The 21,694-nt window shown below is 38.1% G+C and overlaps 1 protein-coding gene across 7 annotated transcripts in view; it reads right to left on the bottom strand.

The window, feature by feature from the left end:
* The window catches only part of LRCH1 (leucine rich repeats and calponin homology domain containing 1), a 120,074-nt gene that overhangs the window by 58,207 nt on the left and 40,173 nt on the right, over positions 1 to 21,694 (bottom strand). For all 7 annotated transcript variants that reach the window (XR_004749804.1, XR_004749807.1, XR_004749811.1 and 4 more), the window contains exon 2: positions 3,161 to 3,305. Coding sequence is in view for 2 of the 7 variants with exons in the window: in XM_035322887.1 (XP_035178778.1) it covers positions 3,161 to 3,305 (145 nt within the window). In the remaining 5 variants the exon portion in view is untranslated. The remainder of the gene's footprint in view (positions 1 to 3,160; positions 3,306 to 21,694) is intronic.

Here is a 21,694-nt window from a genome sequence, read left to right as displayed (position 1 = left end):
CTAAACTCAGAGGCCAGTGTTTCAGATGATTACATCCTGAAGACAATTAAGTCAATTTAAGTCAAAGGCCAAAATAAGAGTTTTACAGGGTGATATCCATTACATTTTTCATCAGCATTGCTTTGGAACACACAATAGAGTTTGAAGAAGAGTGATTCTCCAACAAGGAGCACATAGGACCTAATCTCTGTAAGAAGGTATTAGTTATCACGCCTTATATTTTCTCACCTTAGAATAGAGCCAACAAAAGAGGATCAGCCCCAAATCGTTCAGTCACAGGCTTTCCTAAGCAAATGAAAGCTGTCCTCCAGCACATCCAGACAGTCCTTCCCTCCTTTTTCTTAAAGCAATGGCCTACGTGGATTATAGTCTGCTGCTATGCTTTTTTTGGACACAATCCAAAATGTATTTTGATTTAAGCTTTTATACCATTTCTCAAGACCACCAGCATAAACATGGAATCAGTCTCAAAAATATTTCAACATTTAGACTTCAAGATTCCAAGGCAGCAGATCCTTCAAGTGACTACTAGACAAATGTCGGAGAATTTCTTAGTCTACTATGTTTTCTAAACACTCAAACTATTAAACTTTTCAGTGGGCTAACCCATTCATTCTCATTACTGTAATATGAGGTTTGAACACGTGCTTCAAGACCCTTTGAAGACTTCCCTTCCCCCAAGGTTTCCATAGGATTTATTTATTTAGGCTCTCATTCTAATAACAATTACTCAAGAAGCTTGAACTTAAAATGACAAATGTTGTATGATTATAAATATTAACTTGTGATTTGTGAGTCAACTGCCAGGAAAAAAAAAAAAAAACAAAAAACTATTATGCTCAACAGAATAACATATTAACTACCACCTTTCATAGAAAATTTGACTGTTTTAATAGAATGTAATTTATTTTTTTATAGGTATCAACCCATTAGAAAACAATGAACAGTAAAGCAGTGCCCTGTTCAGAACCATTTTAGTTAGCTTCTGCATGACTGCTAGGACTCCAAAGAACAAATATTCATCACTGATCTGTGAAAAGAGATTACAAGTGTTACTGTTGCACAATGTACCACACAAGGTGATGAGACAAGAGACAGAGATTACATCCTCCAGCAGCTCTTAAAACGTTGATATAAAAAGGAAAACATCACCATTACATCATGAGTGTGGAACTAAACAAAGATTGAAGCCTTGTTTCATCCATGAAGGCTGTACAAGGAATGGAATTACTTATTTTAATGCACAAGCCTTTCCTCTGTCCAAAATCTTTGAGTTCCCCAGAATCCTCTAAGCAAGGACCTGCCAAATGAATTGCAAATTTTCGTTCTGCAGTATAACAAAATAAAAGCACTAAACCATCAGCTCTGTGAAAACTTTAACTCAAGAAAATAAATCATGCATCGCCTTATTCTGTCTTTCCTGCAGAAGTCCGAATGCCTTAGCCAGAAGGTATTGTTTTAACACTTATTTTACTACTCAACTGAGAAAGCCTAAAATCTGGAAAGGTTACACTATGCAGCATATTTGGCACCACAAGAAAAAAAAAAAAGAAAACATGAGCAGAAGTAGAAATCATTTTAAGTTCTACTGAAGTCAAATTGAGGAAGTATAGCATCTGCAAGTGTACCTACCCAGTAGGTAAGACACAAAAATAACAAATTTTTTACTTTTCAAGTTTTAAGTTTTACAGAACTCAGAAGCAATCCACTGAGAGATAAGGAAAAGCACATAACCAGGTTGTGTGTGTAATAAACTGTCATATTTGTTTAAAAGAAATTTCCTTAAATAAAACATGAACAGTATCCACTAAGGTCCCAAACCTATACACATCTCTTGGCATCTAGTTCTATTTAGCATACATATTCTCCTGGTACCACATAAAAATATTCATTTTAAATTCATCATGTTTTCTTGCCAAGAAGCAACATGGTTAGAAAGTCAAGGATATTGTTCTCTCTTCTACAGACTGCGTAATGTCAGACTTCCTAATATATGGGACGGCTGTATCCAAAAGAAAACTCTTTAAGGAGATTTTAAGCAGAGAGAAATGACTTGTAAACTTGTAAATAGTAAAACTTGAAAAACTTCTATTTGTTTAGATTGTCTAACTTACTGTGATATGCAATAGCAATTTTAAGTATTCCGGATTTGTGACACTTCACGTAAATTCCATTACTGAGTTAATTTACTCTAATTCCTTAATTTACCAAGATGTTTTAAGCACCCTTGATTTCATACAGCCTTATTTTTTTTATATCTAACTGTAATACCACTTCAAAATTACATGTCCTATTCTCTACATGTGTGCAAATACTAAGGATGCATTATTATGTCTGTTTTTAAAATCAAAATTAGTGTTCCATGGCAGCCAAAACTGCAGTACAGTAACAGTACAGGAGGGCTTGAGAAATATGTTCAGTGTTTAAAAGACTGAAGACCAAGCCTTCATACCTTGGATTTAAAAGCACAAGAACCACCTTGCCCCCTCGTTCAATCTCATTCTCAAAGACGAGATATTACTATCTTCATTATTACAGTTTTTACATCTCCAACTCTAAGTAAACCTCCACACCTTGTCCCACCTGAGAAAGTGCTGACATGCCCTCTCTCAAAAGAAAATATGCATTCAACTGCACTTAAAGCAATAGAAATTCTCAATAGGGATTAGCTTTCCCAAAAAAGAGACTAAGGTGCTTAATTCTTTGTCCCTTCTTCCTAAAAAAGGCAGTAATTATACATCTTGCATAATAAGAGGACATAAGTAATAAAATCTCAGTTTTCCCCTTTATCCCCCACGAGGAAAACATTGATCCTCTGTCCCTCTATCTCTTTAACTACAAAAAAAAACACATACCAAACTTCATAAAATTTATCATCAGAAGGGAATGAAAAGAATCTGACCATGCTGATATGATTAGCATTCTCAATTTGCTAGAATACGGGAAAGAAAGGGATTATTGTTACTCAGTCATTCCTTAAATAATTAGTTTTAGATTTTACATTGCCTTCATATGGAACTGTATCTACAGGCAATGAATTTTTGCATTACTGCTTGCAATAAAATGAAAAATGTAGTCAATTGTTCCAGGAACATGAAGTGCAAACAAACAAGTCTTTACACATTTGCAAATAAACAGAGTATGGTAAACTTAAACTTACCTCAAATTTAAGTAAGTTAGCATTTGTAAGTTCACTATTGCATCTGGTATAACTTTAATACAATTGTGGTATAGATTTAGTGTTTCCAGTGACACAAAATGGCACAACTCCGTAGGAACCTCTGTTAATCTGTTCTTGGATAGATCTATAAAGAGAGAAAGAGAAGATACTTTTTTGAACCATCAGAAATATTACTTTGAACAAACTAGTTATTAAAATAGGTGAATAAATGTAATCCTAGTCAGACAGCAAGTTAAGCCAGTGCTTTATTATACAAAATAAAACTAATCTTAACTTTTAAAATCAAGAAAATGGAACAGACTGCATAAAAAGCAAAAATTCAATTAAAATTTATTCAGTCTAATAAAAAATAATTACTTGCAGCCCTCAGTACACTGGAGAAAATATCTGAATCCACAACCAAGTAAAGCTCATATAATATATCTCAAGACCAATACAGATAGTTATGTGCAAGATAAAAGCAAAAAACAACTGTATCTCTAGTTTCTTTTTAAAGGAGTTCTGCAGACAACTCTACAAAGTGACCTGCATTTCCTAAAACTCAATTGTTTAGAAAAAAAAAAAAAAGTTACCTAAAAAGGCGAAGACCTTCAGGAATGGATTGGATATAAATATTTACAAGACAACAATGATAGATTTCAAATTCCCCAAGTGAGTGCTTGTACCCACAGAACAAAAGCTCTTGGTTTTTAACCAGTTACTTAGTCTTCCTCATTTTAAGCACACAGGTGTAAAAGGTAAATCAATAGAAAGAAATGCTACTGAACTTTATTCCTTGGCTATCACAATATGAAAAAGAAGGTGGTATAATACTGATGAGAGCTCAAGTCACAAAATAATGCATGCCAGCATTCAACAACACTGAGTTCCAATAAATCTTTAATCAGGGTTGCTTTTATCATCAGATCCTGCAGAAAAGCCATCTACCCATACAATCAGATGGATTACCTGACCTGAAGAAAGGTCACCTGTTTTAAGCAGAAGGAACAGAAATATATCTGAGCCAAAAATAAGCAGGTGTCTGAGGGAAAGGATGAGAAAAATGCAGCTTGATGATTTCACATCTTTGCTGCTGTTGGTTAAGCCTTCTCCCTGATCCTTCAATGCTTATTTTGAAGCTTACTGTCTTAAACTACACAATGGGAAAAACTACCAAAGTTTAGTAGATACATTTCCAGAGTGCCAATGATCTGACCTGTCTCTATAGGATCGTGAAGCAGTTTTGCTTTTGTGAAAAAAATTGTCAGAAACCTTAAAATCACCAGATAACTTTCTTTGTTATGTCACTCTCAGTTTGCTGCACAAAGGCATGGCTTGAGCTCAAAAGTATCACCAGTAGGAAGGTTTTATTGTTTTGGTTTTGTTCCTGTCTCCTGCAATGCAAGCTGAAATGCAGTACTCTCAATTCCCCTTGTCAGCCTCCACCTTGCTCCACTTCCCTGCTGCCAACAAAGCCGGTCTCTTGATTCCAAACTCGACCAGGATTACAGCAATGGCCAAGGAGTGAACTACAGGAGCGCAGCCCTGCTGACTCAAATGGCAACACAGTTGAACTGGGCACCTCAGCCAAAATTATTGACCTATTAGTTACTATACAACAGCAACGCTTGAACTGCTCTGCTTTGTCCTATCAGGCTTTGATGGTGGTTACATGCAGCATTACCTCAGCTTCTGCTTTCCTTCCCTTCCACAATCAAACCGAGGTGTTCTCTTTTTCAGTGAATGTAATTCCAACTTTAAGGGGCAGAAAGCTCTTCAGTGCTCATTTGTTTTAATGCTTTAATCCTCTTCTCCTCTCTATTTCTCATGTAACATGGCATTCCCAAAAACTTAACACAGGATCCCTCTCCTGCCATGTTGCTAGCTGTATTTGACATTTCACAACTAAGAATCACGCAAAGGATCTTCAAATTTTGCAATTCAACTTCAGAGAAACCCTTCCCCTTTTTTAAAAGGAGCTTTTCTGCAGTGACATCCCCACATCACCTCTCGTTTCCTCACGCAGTGGGGACGGAGCGGGGAGGCTGGGAAGAGTGAACCAAAACTCAGCCCTAGGCCTCTGTGGGCCTGGGTGGCACGTGGAGAGTGACCTCTGGGCCCTGATCTGCTCCTTCCAAAGTGAAACACGCACAAAGTTGGGGGAAAGCAGAAATGTTGCTACTCCCCATGCTGTGAGGACTGCAGCCTATCACCCCGACCCCAGCTTTAGGCCTGCTCTCCTTTACCTTCACACGGAATCAAAGGGACCACGCCACCACATGCCACGTAGCCTTGGAAAATTCTAGTACCTCAGAGAAGTGGAACTAAACCCAGCCTGCGCCTCTAAGCGGCATCACAAGCACAGTAAAATCATTTGTTATTTTATTACTATCATCTTTTTTTAATTGTTTTTATTGGTATCCTCTGTTCTCAAGGGCTTTAGCTCTGGTAATCTGAAGAAAGACAAAAAAAAGCCACAGATGATAACAGGAAGTCCTTCCAGTGGGTTATTGGACACAACATGTATGCAACAAAGGAATTCATTAACTTACAACAATGGAAGTCAATTATTTATTATTGTCTAGTTATCAAAGATTAAGATCATTCCAACACTGTTATATCTACTGCTACTTCCTAAATAATTTTAAGTTCTATCCACAGTAAAGCAGAAGAATCAAAGCTATACATTTTATTTAATGCAGTGTAATTTAAAAAGCAGAAGTTTGCTAACATAATTAACTTTATTTTTATTTAAGATTTATCAAATACCAAATCTGACTATCTCTGAGAAATGGGGTACAGGAATGGAATCAAAATGATGCCACATTATTTTTTAAACAAGTCACTTTTTTTTTTTTTTGGCAAAAAATAGACTTCCCTGATCAAATAAAGGGGGAGAGGGGAAGAGATGATTTTTATTCAATCACAAAATGAATGTAAGCTTCCGACCATGATGCAGCTGTGAAGAAGGCCTAGCAGCTTTCAGATATCCCTGAAAAATCTGTAAAGTGCACGCCTTAAAGACTGAACAGTAAGGAGAACAGACTGTGTATCAGCTTCATACTGTTCCTTGTACGTGCAAACGTGTACAGAAACCCCTGAAAGTTATGTAATTATTGTGATATTACTTATACCAAGGTACTTCTCTCTCATTACTGCATCTTACAATTAACCTATATGTACACTTCAGGTATATTCTGATATTTAAGTTTTAGAATGAAATAATTGTTAAATCACTAATTCGAAAAACAATGCCTCAAGCCAATTAAAAATAATGATGTTACCACAGAGACTAGCTTTGCTGCAGAAATAGAAAGGAATAGACAAGTAGGGTTTGATAGAGTTTAGCGTTTTAACTGACTTGATTATCGCTTTTAATACATGGGAGATCTAACAAAGTAACGAATCCATTACGGCAGAAGTACCCTTTTAGGGTTACTAACGAACTTAATACAAGCTTAAGCTGAGGTGACTGTTTCCTGTAATTCTGTTATGAAGCAGGCAGCACAAACACAGGCAAATATCCCAGTGGCGGGGAGAGCACCAGAGCAAGCTTTCTGTGTTTTAAATGGAATACACTATTCATTCATTATTTATGCCATAAAGGCATTTCAAACTGTATCTGGCTTCATCCCATTTTTAACTGCCAAGAACAAGTTCGTTAAAACTCCAAAATAAAGAATGGAACGCAAAGTAAGCAAGCCAGCTTAGAGAAATACGAGATGGAGGCCTGATCTTTTGAAGAATCAGCACAATTCTGGAGCAATGGCACTGCTTTGTACAAGAGCGTTACTACTCGAAGCTGGGACAGGAGCTACCCAAAACAAGAGCTTCCTTAGCAGGGCGTGAACAACAAAAAGCAGAAATTTCCTACCAGCAGCAGGCTCTGAGCAGTGTTTGGGTACCTGGCATGGCATACTGCTGGGCAGCGGTAACTGACCCATCCTCAGGACAAACCCTTCCAATTCCTACAGCTCCAAAAACACCTGCCACAATGAAATCCCACTGCTGACTACCACTGTTGTGACGGCATGGTCTACAAGCTGATTACCAACACCCCAAACAGGATTTAAACCAACCACCACTATATGTACATACAGAGCATAAACCACACTGTCACTGCAGAAACCAAGCAGGCATTCCCAAAGTAGCCAGGATAACATTAGGAGTGATACCACTACATTTATTTCAGAAAGGTTTCAAAAAGCCTCAAAATTTTTCCCACCTTTCAGATTTTAATACTTTAGGTAAAAATTTCAGACCATTCACAGACAAGCTAGACAAATTAAAAGCTTAAGACCAGTAATTCATTAATTATGTATATGCACTACATATGTACAAATCTTTGCTAAGAATTTTAATGAATGTGGTTTATTTAAAAAAAACAGGTTATAGAGAAACTCACAAATTTAGATTTATTAAATAAGTCTACAAAAGGCAGAAATTGGACTTAAGAATACATCAGTTGAGCAGAATTAATATATATACACACATCTGAAACAGAAGAAATCTATTAGAAACAACTTTCAAAATCAAGAAACTGCATGGTAAAAAAAAGTCACTGAAACGAATTTTACTGTGGCCCACCAAGTTTCTATTTTTGTAATCTTCAGCACTTTACAGAAGGAAAAATTAACAATTACTTTGAAGCAAGTATTTGCATTTGTACTCATTACAAAATTCAAGGTATTCAAATGACATGTCTGAATTGGACCTGACAAATAATTCAGCATATTATAAATAAAGCAATTTACTACGAGAGCCTAGAACACCAGTAAGTTCAACTCTAATTTCATGGGGAAATTACGTAAGTAAGAGTACTGGGAAATACACTAAAAAGCATATATATGACACGTGACACAGCTGTATGGAGTTATGCTGTTACCCATATTTTTATCTGGCTTTTAGGAGGCCTGTATTTCCACATTAGCTAGCTCTATCTTCGCTGATAATTGAAGCCACAAACTGATGGTACTGTACCTCAGACAACTTCTGAAACAAGTATTTAAATATACTTCAGACCTTCAGCAACCCTGCATCCCAACTATACTTGCCTTAGCAGAGAAGGCAAGTGGTCTATTATCACTGTAATCATGCCCCTCAGAATCAAAGAATAAATGCTTTGTAGCAAGCAATTGCTTCCTTCTAGATTTTACTCTTTTTTTCCCCCCCACCTAGACAGTAGGAAAAATGTGTCATCCCATAGACATATATAGTTATGTTACAGGGTTTTCACAACTAACAAAATGCAGTTTACCTCTAAGAGATGCCCTACAACTTGTTACCCGACAGAGCAGCATACCTTGTCCCAGCTACTTCTTGACTCTATCTGGCAGAGAGAACTGATGAATAACGTGTTGGATGCACAGCCAGCAACTCCCACTGCCAGTGATGCCACACGCATGACAAAGTGGGAGCAGAGACCTCTGGTGCCTAACGCATTCTGGTTTGTTCGTGATAATCACGGCACAATGACTGCATGGCATTTCTTAATTAAGAGACGTGTCTATTCAAGTTATTTAGCAGACAGAAGAATGACAGAAGACAAAGAATGCCCCATAGAGCAAAAACATTTGGGCTTCCATTTAAGAAAAAAAATACAGTAGTGCATCAGTAGTGCATGGACTCAAGGTCTTTAATTCTCAAATTACAACTTGCAACAGAGACTGAGAAAAAAGTGGCTCCAATTCCTTTAAAATGTATTACTGATGCGATAGCGTATGCCAGTAACGCTAACAGTAGGGATACAAAACACTTAACACTACTTCCTCAGTGTCATCAGTGATCACAATGAACCCAATTTAGTATGTGTCCAATGTAGCAATTGTAATAGTAATTCACCAGTCACTTAGGACCGAAATCAAGACTTCAGAGGCAGAAGGAGCAGGAGCAAAGGAAACCAACATTCAGAAAGCAGCGCGTTGCGAGCCTGGCAGAGATGGTACCACAAGAGGGAGTCCTGATCTCACAGACCTGGCCAACACCCTGTAGCAGTTTCCGGAGACCACCGATAAGGAATGAAAAGGGCAGGAATAGGAAGGCACACCTATGCAAAGCCTTACAGCTCCCCGACGTTTCCATGAACCTATTTCTCCCGAGGGTTTTCAGAGTCTAACAAATGAGTTTAGTTGTCACAACTGCAGGAAACAAATACAATGCAGGCGAGAAAACAAGTACAAATACTAAGGAGGTCGAGAACAACAACAACAACAAAAAAAAGAACTACACAACAAAACCCACCCTTCTGAGATAGTCACATTGAAGTGTTTCTTCCAAGCTTCCTTCAGATGATGCAAAAACCTGAGGTGTCTTCGAGCTCTCTACAACTACAGCTATAGCAATGCTTGGACTATTTAAGGCAAGAGCAGCATTAAAATGTCACTCAGTGTCAGATGATACACTCGACAAAGACCTTGCTTACAAACTCATTCATTCCTCCTCAGAGACCCTCACCTGCCACACCATTAAGGATTATAGGGCTTACTTTGCCACTGTGCCCTGTAACCACCCAGTAGGGCAAATGTAAGAAAAGTGCAATCCTACATTTCTTCTCAGGTAGCACACTGACTGTCCTGAAGCAATCCAACAGCATAAGCCAGCTCTCCCAGAAGTTAAACTTGAGCAAAAACTTCAAGGGTGAGGGAAGGGGAGAGAAAAAGGGTAGCAATAACCTGCTGACAGTTGTGTTGAAGCATATTCTCATTATTAGTGTTGTGGCACACTCCAATTCCAAGGAGGCAAAGGAAATTTCTCTGCAAGAGATACACTCAGTAGAGCATCACAAGCCTGGACGAAGAAAGAGGAGGTTACTACAGCAGACTGCCTCACTATTGCACTGTCCTGCACAGCTGGCTATAGGCAGCAACATAAAGCATTTACATTTCTCCTTTATCTGTTACTTCTTCATCATTAGGACAACAGCTTAGGGTTAAGACCAGCAAAAAATATGGTTCCTGTGGGAACTCTATTTACAAAATGAAGGTCAACCTGGTGTGGAAGCACGAAGGGCTCCCTAAAAACATACTGTGAAACCACTGGGTTCTTCCTGCAGATCTCTGTGAAGGTATTAACACATTTGGGACCCAAACACCCGTACCCCAAGACAGAAAAAATGACACCCAGCAAACACCTTCCATCAACAGAATGGCCTTTAATAACATGGTATGAAACACAGTTCATGGGCCATGAAGCATTCCTCCTTCTCCCACGCCTTCCGCACCAGAGAGGATACAAGCCATTAATTTTCGCACTCCTTAATAAACAGCCAGCCCTGAGAAGCATCAATGGATTTATCATTCCATGATTGTACTAATTAGCCTCAGCTGGACTTAAATATTTCAGGTGTCTTCTCAGACACAGCAGCAGTAGCAAGAAATGTTTGCCCAACTCAAAAGCTTGAAGAACCTGCTCTTTCTTAATTTGTTTTCAGCCTTTAAAGTAGGTTGGCGAATGGAGAGCACTGGAAGAACAGAAACTGAAGTGTTTGCATCATACACTAGCCATCTGAACATCTGTACTCTACCAAATATTTCAGTTTTACAGAGAATGTACAGGGATTTCCAGGTAACATTAGACTTCACAGAAGAGTAAGACTTTGATTACACAGCTCTTTTCTGAAAGAAGAATGATGACCACATTGTCCACCAACTTCAAAAAGCTGTAAATTGTGTTTGTACACAATCACACACCCATTTCAGACAAGCCACTAATCCCACCTATCGAAGAAGAGGGAAAAATCTGAAACAAAAATGTGAATTTAATTAATTTGATATTAATATTATAATACTGCATCCCTAAGATGGTGGCAGATCCCTGCAAGGACTTACTCTAGTGCCTTCTATTACAAACCTGTCATCTCAGCCAGAGATCTCCTTTCTTAAATCCGTTTCCTTTATAAGCCTTCCACTTCCTTCCACACCTTCCACTGGGAAATTCCCAATGATGCACTCAAAACCAGCAGAGATCTGACGTAGGAGTCTACAGCTTTCTCCAGCCCACAGGTAACACTACTAGAAAGAACAAGCTGAATGCAATGTCATGGGTTTTCACCTCATTCTCAGTTTTAACAGCGATTACCATTATTTTTCCTGATGCTGCAAAGAGAGCGTCCCACTTATCCTACCCATTATCTACCTCGGTAACTATTCAAAGAGGGGTTTCCTCATATTTCCCACCCGGTAGAAGCCAGCCCATAACCAATTTCTCTGAAACCATTTGCTTGCCTGCACTATGAAGGTCATTATTTTCCACACCTGACAAACTAAAATACAGATGTTTATTTTTAATTCATTTTTATACTTGAACTGTGTCACATTCTGTTAGAGAATTTGTGATGAACAGACAAGCGAACAAAAGTTCTTCGATCTTTGGGTATATCAAAGGCATGTAGACAAAGATAGGGAAAAGCTACCTGATGTTAATTTACAGTAACGGGGAAAGCGGAGCATTACTCATCTAATCGCTTCCTCTTCTGTCTGCACATCTCCCACAGATGTCAGGGTTAACCTACACTACCTACATTGCTCACGTACTCCCCACAATGGTCCTTGAACACAGCACATCGTCATTTTTGTAGCAATTTCTCAACAGAAAGCTGATTTGTACCATAAATGCTTACTTACACTATTAGCATAGCCTTAAACAATGAGCTCATTAAGCAGCTATTAGACAGGAGGTACAACGTTTGAAAAACTGAGAGAAACAGCTAAGAAATACTTCAGCTACCTAATCAAACCAGGAATCTATGAAGACGTTGACAGAGACTGAGGTTCTGAGAAAGAAAATAATGGAGCAAACTAAAATTAGATTCTAATAAATAACCAACACCAGGTGACTACTCCTAGTTTAAGAATAAAAAAAAAGGACTTGCACTGAAGACAAAATAAGCACTGTCTCTTAAAAAATAAACACAGTAAAATGACCTCGCTGGAATCACTAGAACTATAAACCTCTACATTCTGTACCAAGACCCCTATCCCATATAATGTTTCTAAGATTCTTTTTAAGATAATGTTTTGCAACCTTCTATTTCTTCTTAAATTAAAAAATAGATAAAAGAATCTTGCCTTCTTAAGAGAAAACAAAACCACATCTCATGCAGCAGTGCTGTCTGTCAGCCAGGGGATGGGTTGGGCTTGACAGATAACACCTTTCTTCTACCTGTTCTAACAAGTCACAGTTTACATCAGGGTTGTGATTCTAACATGAGATACATAGACTGCAAAAACGTCTGCATGGGGACTCACACACCCTACTTATAAAGAGTTTAGTGCCTGTGAGAATGCAAGCAAAAGCGACCCCATGCTTGCCATAACACTTCCTGGGGGACACAGGTGGGAATGCACCAGCAGGAATTAATAACATTTGTTGGTCAGCTTCCAGCCAGAGGTAAATTCTCAGTGCTGTTGGTATGAAACACCTGCATGGCAATGTGGCAATGGACATTTTGAAGGGACAAATGCATGTTTCCTTCTGGTTTATCTCCGTTTTCGGGGGTGGATCATAGACCATCTTCTAAATCACACAAGGCAACTACTGCTCATCTATAGCCTCGTGAGCCTAGCCTACAATTCCGACTTCTTGATGCACATTTATTTCCTCCTCCTTATTTATATTCTTTTCAGATGACTTTTCAGGATATCTGATTTCCATCTTACATGCTAAGCTTTAAGTAATATTTTTCTGTAAGAATCATTTTGGACTGACTTTCTTTCTGAGGGAATTCTGCTCTGCTTTTATGGGTAAGTCACCTTGCATCTTCCTGTTTGCTCCTAGGGTAACGTGCTCTCACTGTGGTAACAACAGGTTAGTGCTGGCACCAAACAGGCTGTCCATAAAGCAGGGGACAGGAAAGTGTTACTTCCCCCTGCCCCCCAGGCACAATCAACAATTAAAACAAGAAGGAAGGATCTACCTACCTGAGGTCCAGCCCTGAAGAAGCTACAAAAGATAGTTTATTCAGGCCCAAAAGGAGAAACTATAGGTGGATAATGAGTCCCACCAAGCACAGATGGACAGCATTATTTCCCTTTAGTTATAGCAGAAAAAGAGCCTATGCACCCTAGCTTTAAGACCAGGAACTGCAGCGCACACTGTTGTTATACAACAAAACATCATTTTATTCCCTCTCTTTCTGAGGATTAAATAATAATGTTTTAGTGAAACAACTGTGGTCAAGGTTCTGTGAAAATAGGAATGTGACTGAAAGCTTCATGACCACAACTTGGAGGTCTGGGGACTTCACTTTCAATTGTTTCAGTAGGAAGTGCAGAAGTTTTTAAGTACTTGTGGGTTTGCTTTCTTTATCCAGCATATACATTTTAAAATCATTACTGTGAGTTGAAGTGTTCATTTTCAGCAGTTTTCCCACCAGCAGGGATGCTGGACCTAATTATACTATCACTTCTATTCCACAGTGGCTAATTTCCATTGATGACTTGACCTCTAAGTCAGCAATTTTGAGTCAACTCAATTCTGAAGTCATTAATGCACTCCAGAACTGATTCAATAGCTAATACTTTTAACTGCAAGCCCCAAACTAGCTGATTTAGCAATTGTATTATTTAACTGAACCCTAAGTCCACAAGTTCATTAGTATTAAGGCAGTTAAGAGCGATCCACCGGGGATTTAGATTTTGTCAGCTTTCAGACAACATTATAACTACTGCTATCAGGACACTCACTGCTAGGAAACACATTTTCCTGATTCAGGATTTGTGTGTCAAGTCATCTCATCATGCCCAGTAAGAAGAGGATGCATCTAATGAGATAACTGTGGTTTTAATCAAAGAATTGCATGGCATTCTGCTCAGATTACTTTTTTTTTTTTCCTGCAGAACAAAACCATTCTTATCTCACTCCCAATTCAGCCTTTTTTTCTTTAAATTCTATAAATAAATAAATGTTCAAGAGTTCACAAGAATTGCTAGAATTTTCATTTGGACTTCTTCAAAATGGGGTACTTCCAGCTCAAGTACGTAACTCTTTGTGACTGACAAATGCATAGACTTGGCAGCTCTCACTCGCTTGCTCTCTTCCCCTGCCTCTTTGATGATTTGGATAGGAAATTTGTTCCTTTGGGAAGAACCCTAAAGAGATACACTAGCAAATATGCAATTCTAAATACATTTTGTTTCTGAAAAAAAGGCTCTGATCATCTAGACGTGGTTAAGTATTCAACTAGCAATTGTTTCCCTGAAGAGATGGCATTACCACACACCCCCAAGTGTTCCGTATGCTTTCTTATGGAAGTCCCACCTTTGAAATTAGCTTATTCAAGATTGATACAGATAGCAGAAAATCAGCTTTAACACGAAAAGCTTCTAATGGGGCTTGCGCTGAGCCCTCTGGCAGCATGACCTGCAGATATACTGAAGGTGCTACTCAAAAGGCTACGTTATCACAACAGACACATACGCTGTGCAAGACCCTACACAACTGCTGAGCTATAAATTACCTGCAGTCAATCTAGGATCTGGATACAACAGTATTTGATTTCACAGAAAGCTAATTTTAACTGCTAACTGAGAACAGAAATACTTGTATTATACCATGCTTTTTTTTAAGCAAATGGAGGTTAAAAGGCTGGAAAAAACTTTTATTTAAAAAGGTCAGTTGAGGCTTGTAAAGCAAGCATCTTAAAATTTAAAAACTGCCAGAATAAATATATTTAAGTAAACTTAGGATATCTTCTGTCAAAGTGTGCTACACATTACAACTGAAGTCTTCTGCCAGAATCATCTGTAGATACCAAATCCTCCTACAGCTCACTCCAGTGCCTTGTATGCAAGAGGCATTTTTTTTCTGCATGCTGTCTGCATGAGTATGCGAGAGTAAGGATATACCACAGGACTCCCTTACACAGTAAATTAAGGGAATAGACATTACCTGATCTTGCAAACAACCTTGAATTAACCAACTATGCAGAATGCCTGGCATCTTTCAACGGGAAAACACAGAGTTTTCTGATGAAATCACACCGACTTTCTGCAATAATTAACAGCAGCACATTAATAGATAAAAATAAATTCATCTCAAAAGTAGCTTTATTATCCTTGCTACCTTGATGGAAAGTTGGCTCAGAAGTAGACGACCCGCGTTCACACGATCCTTTAACTCTCAGTAAAAATTTATCAGCTGATACCCACTCATTCTTACACCAAGCTTGTCCTTTTAATAGCTCCTCCCACGACCTTTTCTCCCTTGGTATATTTGTGAGAATAATGCCTTCTCCCAGCCATTCTTCTCCAAGACTAAACAACTAAACAAGCCAAATTCTTCCAGTTTCCTCTCGTTAGAGTTTTCCTGACCATCCAAGCAGACCTCTTCTGCACCTGTTTCAGCCTAAGCTCATCTGCTTTGAACAAGAACAAGACATAATCCTTTACACGAGGATTATGTTACATCACTGCTATGCGTAACATCATTAAGAATTTCTAGTCCCTACTGAAATACATCTTCTGATACAGCCTCAGGATAAAATTAGACTTTTAAGATTTGTCATACTGGTGGCTTGTGACCATCTTTTAAAGATTCCTATAACAGGCTTTAAACAGTAAAGTTTAAAACTGATGAAATCATTACTTTCAAAGACTTTGCTGACTGCCTTAAGAGTCGATGGCTTTAAACCTTCACTGGCCTTTTTTTTCTGGACCGTTCTTCATAGAGCAGTGAATGTTTCCGACACTAAATACCAGACTGGTGTTCTCAGTCTGTGTTCTCATGGCAAAGAGGAGTGCTTCAGAAACATAACACTGGCTAGAAAATACTTTGTTTCTGTAACCTCCTGTCTCAGAAATAAATTACTCACTTCAATTTAAGAAGGAAAGCAGAGAAACAACAAATTCAGAGCTTTTGCTAATACTTGAAACTGTAAGCAACAGCAATTGCTAGCATATCTAACATTGCAGCTCTCAACCTTAACTCCAAGGAGAAAGGAATGGAATTACGATGAATTAGTAAATGAAGCCAACAGCCAGACCATTTCACCAGTGGATTACTTGGAAACACGTGCTTCTTGCCATTTGTTACTGAGTTTTACTTGGTCTATTTGTCAAGTGTCTAAAGACAATCTTGCCCATGCCCTTCCTGCTAATACATCAGACATATCTCAATCATGAACACAGAAAAGTTCTTTACATTTTCTACTAGCAAAGTTACTCTACTACCTCAATTGCAAGGTTTACTTAAACTTCTTTTAGACCATAAAAACTCTTGAATTAAGTATGGACACAGTAAGCTTACTTTAATAAAGTATGTAGGCACTATGCTTGTCGGACAACCTTCTGATGTGAAACGACGTGCTAGGAATGTCAGCATCTCACACAGGTACGTGAAATTATTTCCATTTCATGTTGCATCTTTCTCAATGCCACAGAAACCATGCAAATAACATCTTCAGTCAGTATAGGCTCATTTATCCCATAATTCGATTCTTCCTGAGGTGGAAAAAAAAACTAAACAGCTGCAAGGAGGCACTGCAGAGGAAGAAGTCCTTGACTTCAGATGTGATGAGTGTACCTCTATGGAAAGTGCAGCATAAGAACTGGGCCAGCGCGGGCCAAGCTAATGATTCACTGAACATACTGCCTGTCAAAGGGGACAACTGTAGGAGCAGAAAAAGGCTGAGAGACCTGGAGCAGCATTCCCTTCATCATGCAATTGCAGAACTTGCTCCAGGACACTGCACATAATAGCAAAAAACACAGCAAAGCCCTGTTGCAATCGACATTTGAACATACTAAAGATACAAAGTAGGAGAAGGGAATAATGGCACTCACTAAGCAGTGGAAAACTTGTTTGGTGCTTAGCTTCAATGAACAAATGACCTCCAGCAGCATGTAACACTTAAAAAAAGATTTTATGGCCATGTATCAAGGAATTACTTTATGGAGTCAAGGAATGACCCTATGACTCCCTATAGAGTCATCAAGAGATCCGTGATATCACTGCCTTTGATAGAAACAAAGAAAAGGTAGAGTTGGGCTCCTGATGCTGCTTTTCCTTCACAGCAGGATGCTCACTGGAGCCAGTACTTACTCACTTGTCTTTATTTTCCCAAGGGCATGAAAGCATAGCTTCATTTTTCACTTGCCACTGAGAAAAAAAATCCTCTGATAAGGTAAAAGACCTGGAGCACTTTCTCCATTAAGTTCAGGTCTAATTCAAATGTCTTCAGATGTGCAATGCATAAACTACTTTCTTCCATCTGAGTAGGTAATAGTTTATCCTCCTATACTATTTTGAACTGCAGAAAGTGAAGGGAAAAAAGACTCACAATCACCTTCTATCATTCAGCCTCTGAATGCAGGAAGACAGCTCCTTAAAACTGAAAGCGTTTTTTTCTTCTTATGGGTTAGTAATGTGGTAGCTTAGGATCACAGTGTCAACTATGGTTGTTTTAGACTTAATTGTTGAACAATTAAAGTTTACAACATAGTATGTTTTGGTAAGAATACCTTATTTGTAGAAGGGGGTCTACTATAAACAGTAATAAAAATCACCAAACATATTTAAGAATTCATGCATCCGATGCAATAGATACTTGATGGTTTATTTAGACAAAAATCAGTTAAAGCCTTGTCTTTTTAAAAATCACTTTGTTAAACACTTTGCCATTTCCATAGGTCTAAATGTACCCTAAGTCCTTTGGTTTTCTTTAATATAAAATAACATTCAATTCAGATATTACATGATTGCTACAACAATACTTTTTCACTGACTAGAATGAGAAAATTGGGGGGGGAGGGGGGAAATCTCAATCCTTGCTTATATGCTATGCTTATACACAAATAGGGTCAAAAAAACCTCTCCAAAGTAAGCCTAAAATGGTAGTGAGACTGTTGCTAAGTCTTACTACACATGGAAGATTAAATGATTTAAATGATTGCATGAATAAACTGCTTAAACAGAAATAACTACTCAAAGTCTGTTAACATATATTTCGTTTTTCTTCTGGCACTTGAATATAAAGCAGCTGATAAAACGTTTATCACTGAGTTGCCTCAAGCCGTTCCTAGTTGTAGACAAGGGGATTTATTGCCAGCAGGAGCAGTCCACATTTTTAAAATTGTTTCTGCATTCTCCGTATACAGATCGTCAAATTATTTGCATGTGGTGTACTCATGTCATTTCCAGCTGTTCTTTGGTCCTTACTGCTTTGCACCGATTCATGACAACTTTCAGTACAGCCTACAGAAACTTGGCCACTGAGAAGCATCTTCCAAAACCACACCACGCATCCCCCTTCTCCCCGTTGTTAAAAGGTGTAAGAAATGAGTATAGCCTTTCTTTGACAGCCAACAACGCAAACTCAATATTACACTGACAGATCAGCAGCAGCCTATTTTAAGCCTGTAAGTGGACTTGAGCAGTACTACCAGGTGCCTTTTAAGAATTACTACGGATAATAGTAATAACTATAACAATAATATTATTATAGATAATAGTAATAACTAAGAATTACTACTATTGGAGCAGTACTACCATGTGCCTTTTAAGAATTCTATGAATCTTTCACATATTTTAATCAAACCATACGCCGATTTAAAAAAAAAAAAAAATGGAACTGATAGATGAACTCTAATGCCCACAGTTTCTGTACATTAAAAAAAAAAAGCTTACAGGTGTTAAGTACTTCCAAGAAAATCCAGCTGAACTAGGAACCATATATTACATTTGCTTTCACACGGGTCTCTGACATTCACTTTTCCATGACTAATCTTGCCCTGAATTGTGAAAATGTTGTAAACTCGTATACTCCTTATAAATCGTAAAAATACTTTTCCGGTGTCCTAAGTTAACGAACTATAAAGTTCACTAACCCCACAGAAAAGCTCAGTGAACTAGGAAGTTCATTAAGGAGTTAGCCAAATCACTAGCTGAGTAATAAGAACATGAAAAGGATCCCACAGGTTGGGGTAGCCCACACAGTATTTAGATTAATAGTTTGATCAAAAGCCCATGAAGCAAGAGGGGGGAGAAAAATACTCACTAGTTTCAATTTTTAGACAGTAATCTTGATTACCCTTTTTGCAAGATAAAAGTAAAGAAGCTTTCTAATTAAGAAACCAGCACACTTTCACAAGTTGCAAAGAAAGCGCCCAGACTTTGAGAATTAAAAAAGGCTTCTCAAATTCAGCTGCGCTGTCCACAGACATCCGCTCATCCCGATTTCTATGCAAATTCTCTCCAGTTTGCTTTGGCTGGCTTCCTTGGCTGCACCCTCTTGACTGAGGTTGTGTGACCCCGGCGCTATCCCAGCCACAGCAACTTCCCAAATATGCTAAACCAGAGACCCTAATTCCCTTGTTTTTTTCTACCAGCCACCACACTAGCTGTTATTAATACTTTGAATGAATTCAGACCGAATTCACACACAGTTTCTGGCCTATTTTCTACTGAAAGCACGTTATTTTTATTACTGATAAGATGGATGTTAAAAGTATTGCTTTAATGAACTCAAGATTTTGAAAAATTATTTGAAATCTCTTACAAGGAGCTTTAGGCTGTGCATTAACTAAAAAAAAAAAAATCAATACAAACGATGTCATTCATAAAGGCCTATGTAAAAGGAATACAAAAGAATCATAAAGACGAATGTATCATCTGCAAGCCCAATGTGTAGTGCTCAAGGGGTTTACTTCTCATACTTTGTAATTTGTTCTGGGCCTCAGAGATCCTCCCCATCACCCACCCAGGGATGCATATGCCAGGGCAAGATGTCAAGGAATTCTTGTTCCACTCTTAGCCTAAGCAAGACCTGTGGTTTGATACGTATGTGACTTCAGAGCACAGCACTCTTATTTATGTATTGTATACCAAAACCGCCATGCACCCAGCACAGTGACTGATTCATCTACCGGACAGTTTTCTACTTCATCAGCAATCACCCAAATATTTTCAATGGAGTGACAGAGTTTGTTACCATGTTCCTAGAGCACTGCAAACTAATCTAAGCCTGAAGACCATGGGAGTTGCCTAAAAGTAAAGCAGATTATTTCAGCCTCATTTTTTCTTCAGATTTTTTTTTTGGTAAAACTTCACAAACATGTTATTTCATGCCCCCAAAGAACAGCTAGTTCCTACCCAGATGAAAGGGACTGCCCATGCGAAGGCAGCATACCAACATCTGGAGGAGTCTACATGCCTCCGTCACTGTAGATTGGAATCAGTAGCTGATATACGAGAAAGAAAACAAGGCTATCGTGAGACATAGTTTTCAACTACAACATATCTGAACTTCTTGTGCAATCTGCTCAAAGGGGTCAGGTTGTGAGGAAAAAAATGTTAACTATGCTATTCTTAGTAATATCGTACATGCATGTATTTACTAACAACTGAGCTATCTCAGCCGTTTAAGCATATAATCTGTAGCAAACACTCCGGGTAAATCAACTACTCAAGAGAATAGGACAAATTCCTGACACTGCTTCAATTCAGTGTGGGTGAATTAATAACAAAAAAGACCTCTGGAACTCAGGAAGATGTTAGATGCAACAGAAGTTTCACTCTACTTTCATACCATTGTTTCCACAGCACTACAAGTTCTCTTCGTATAGTGTCCTGTGTATATCCAAACATGCAACTTCATAAACACAACTTATCTACTCTTTATTCCCTATAGAAAATGATCTTCAGTGTCTTTATGTTTGCTGGCAGGAGTGAAGTTGTTCATAGGCAGTACCTATTACAACGGATCCCAGCAGAATGAATTCAATCTATTGGCAAAGGTGTCCACCCATCTAACTTGCTTGAACTGAGAGTCCTAAAATTAATGTTAGTTTTCGGGAGACCATACAGGAATGCAGAAACTTTACCTCTACAGTACTGAAATAAAAACATCCCAAATCTAATAGAAATCCTTCTTTCTGTTGAGGTCTAAGATTTTAAGTTCACAAAACATGAGAAGAAACAGTACCTAACATTGCTTTGTCTTATCATCCCAGCTCATTCTGATACGTAAGTGAGAAGTTCCAAGCTGTATCATTCACAGCAATGGCTTTTACCACTCAATAAGAAAGATTTTGTTTATCTACTGTGAATTTAGTTCCACAAAAGTGAAGAGTTAGGACTGCCTATTAGGACTACTCTATTAGAACAAATTCAAATAGATGAATGTTGAAAGTGCTAAGACGATTTTGTGCATGCACATATGCAGGCAAGGCACGTAAGTCAGTAAACAGCAGGTCACAAGGCTTTCTGCTTTATTCCTCTAAAGTGAAAAAACACAAAATAGACATTAGTCAAATGAGAAGGTACAATAAAGTTATCATCGTCATATCGAAAATTCTTTAGAAGCCTTTATCATTCAAAACGAGCACTGCTTTAACGTTTATTTTGCAAGCTGTAAAGTAATTCCACCCTGATCAAAAGAACTTAAAAGCAGCTGTTCAACTGTACCTATATATATATATATATATATATATATATAGTCTCAGTAAGTTGTTAATGTTATTTGCATTCTTTAAGCTAAATAGTGATCTGCTAGATGAAGACCTAATTAAGCATTACAACTATACGGCTGATAATGCTTCG

The sequence above is a fragment of the Oxyura jamaicensis genome, chromosome 1 (genome assembly GCF_011077185.1).
Source record: "Oxyura jamaicensis isolate SHBP4307 breed ruddy duck chromosome 1, BPBGC_Ojam_1.0, whole genome shotgun sequence".
NCBI classification, from domain to species: domain Eukaryota; kingdom Metazoa; phylum Chordata; class Aves; order Anseriformes; family Anatidae; genus Oxyura; species Oxyura jamaicensis.
The sequence above is the reverse complement of the archived record's forward strand: the minus strand, read 5'-3'. Positions and strand labels throughout refer to the sequence as shown.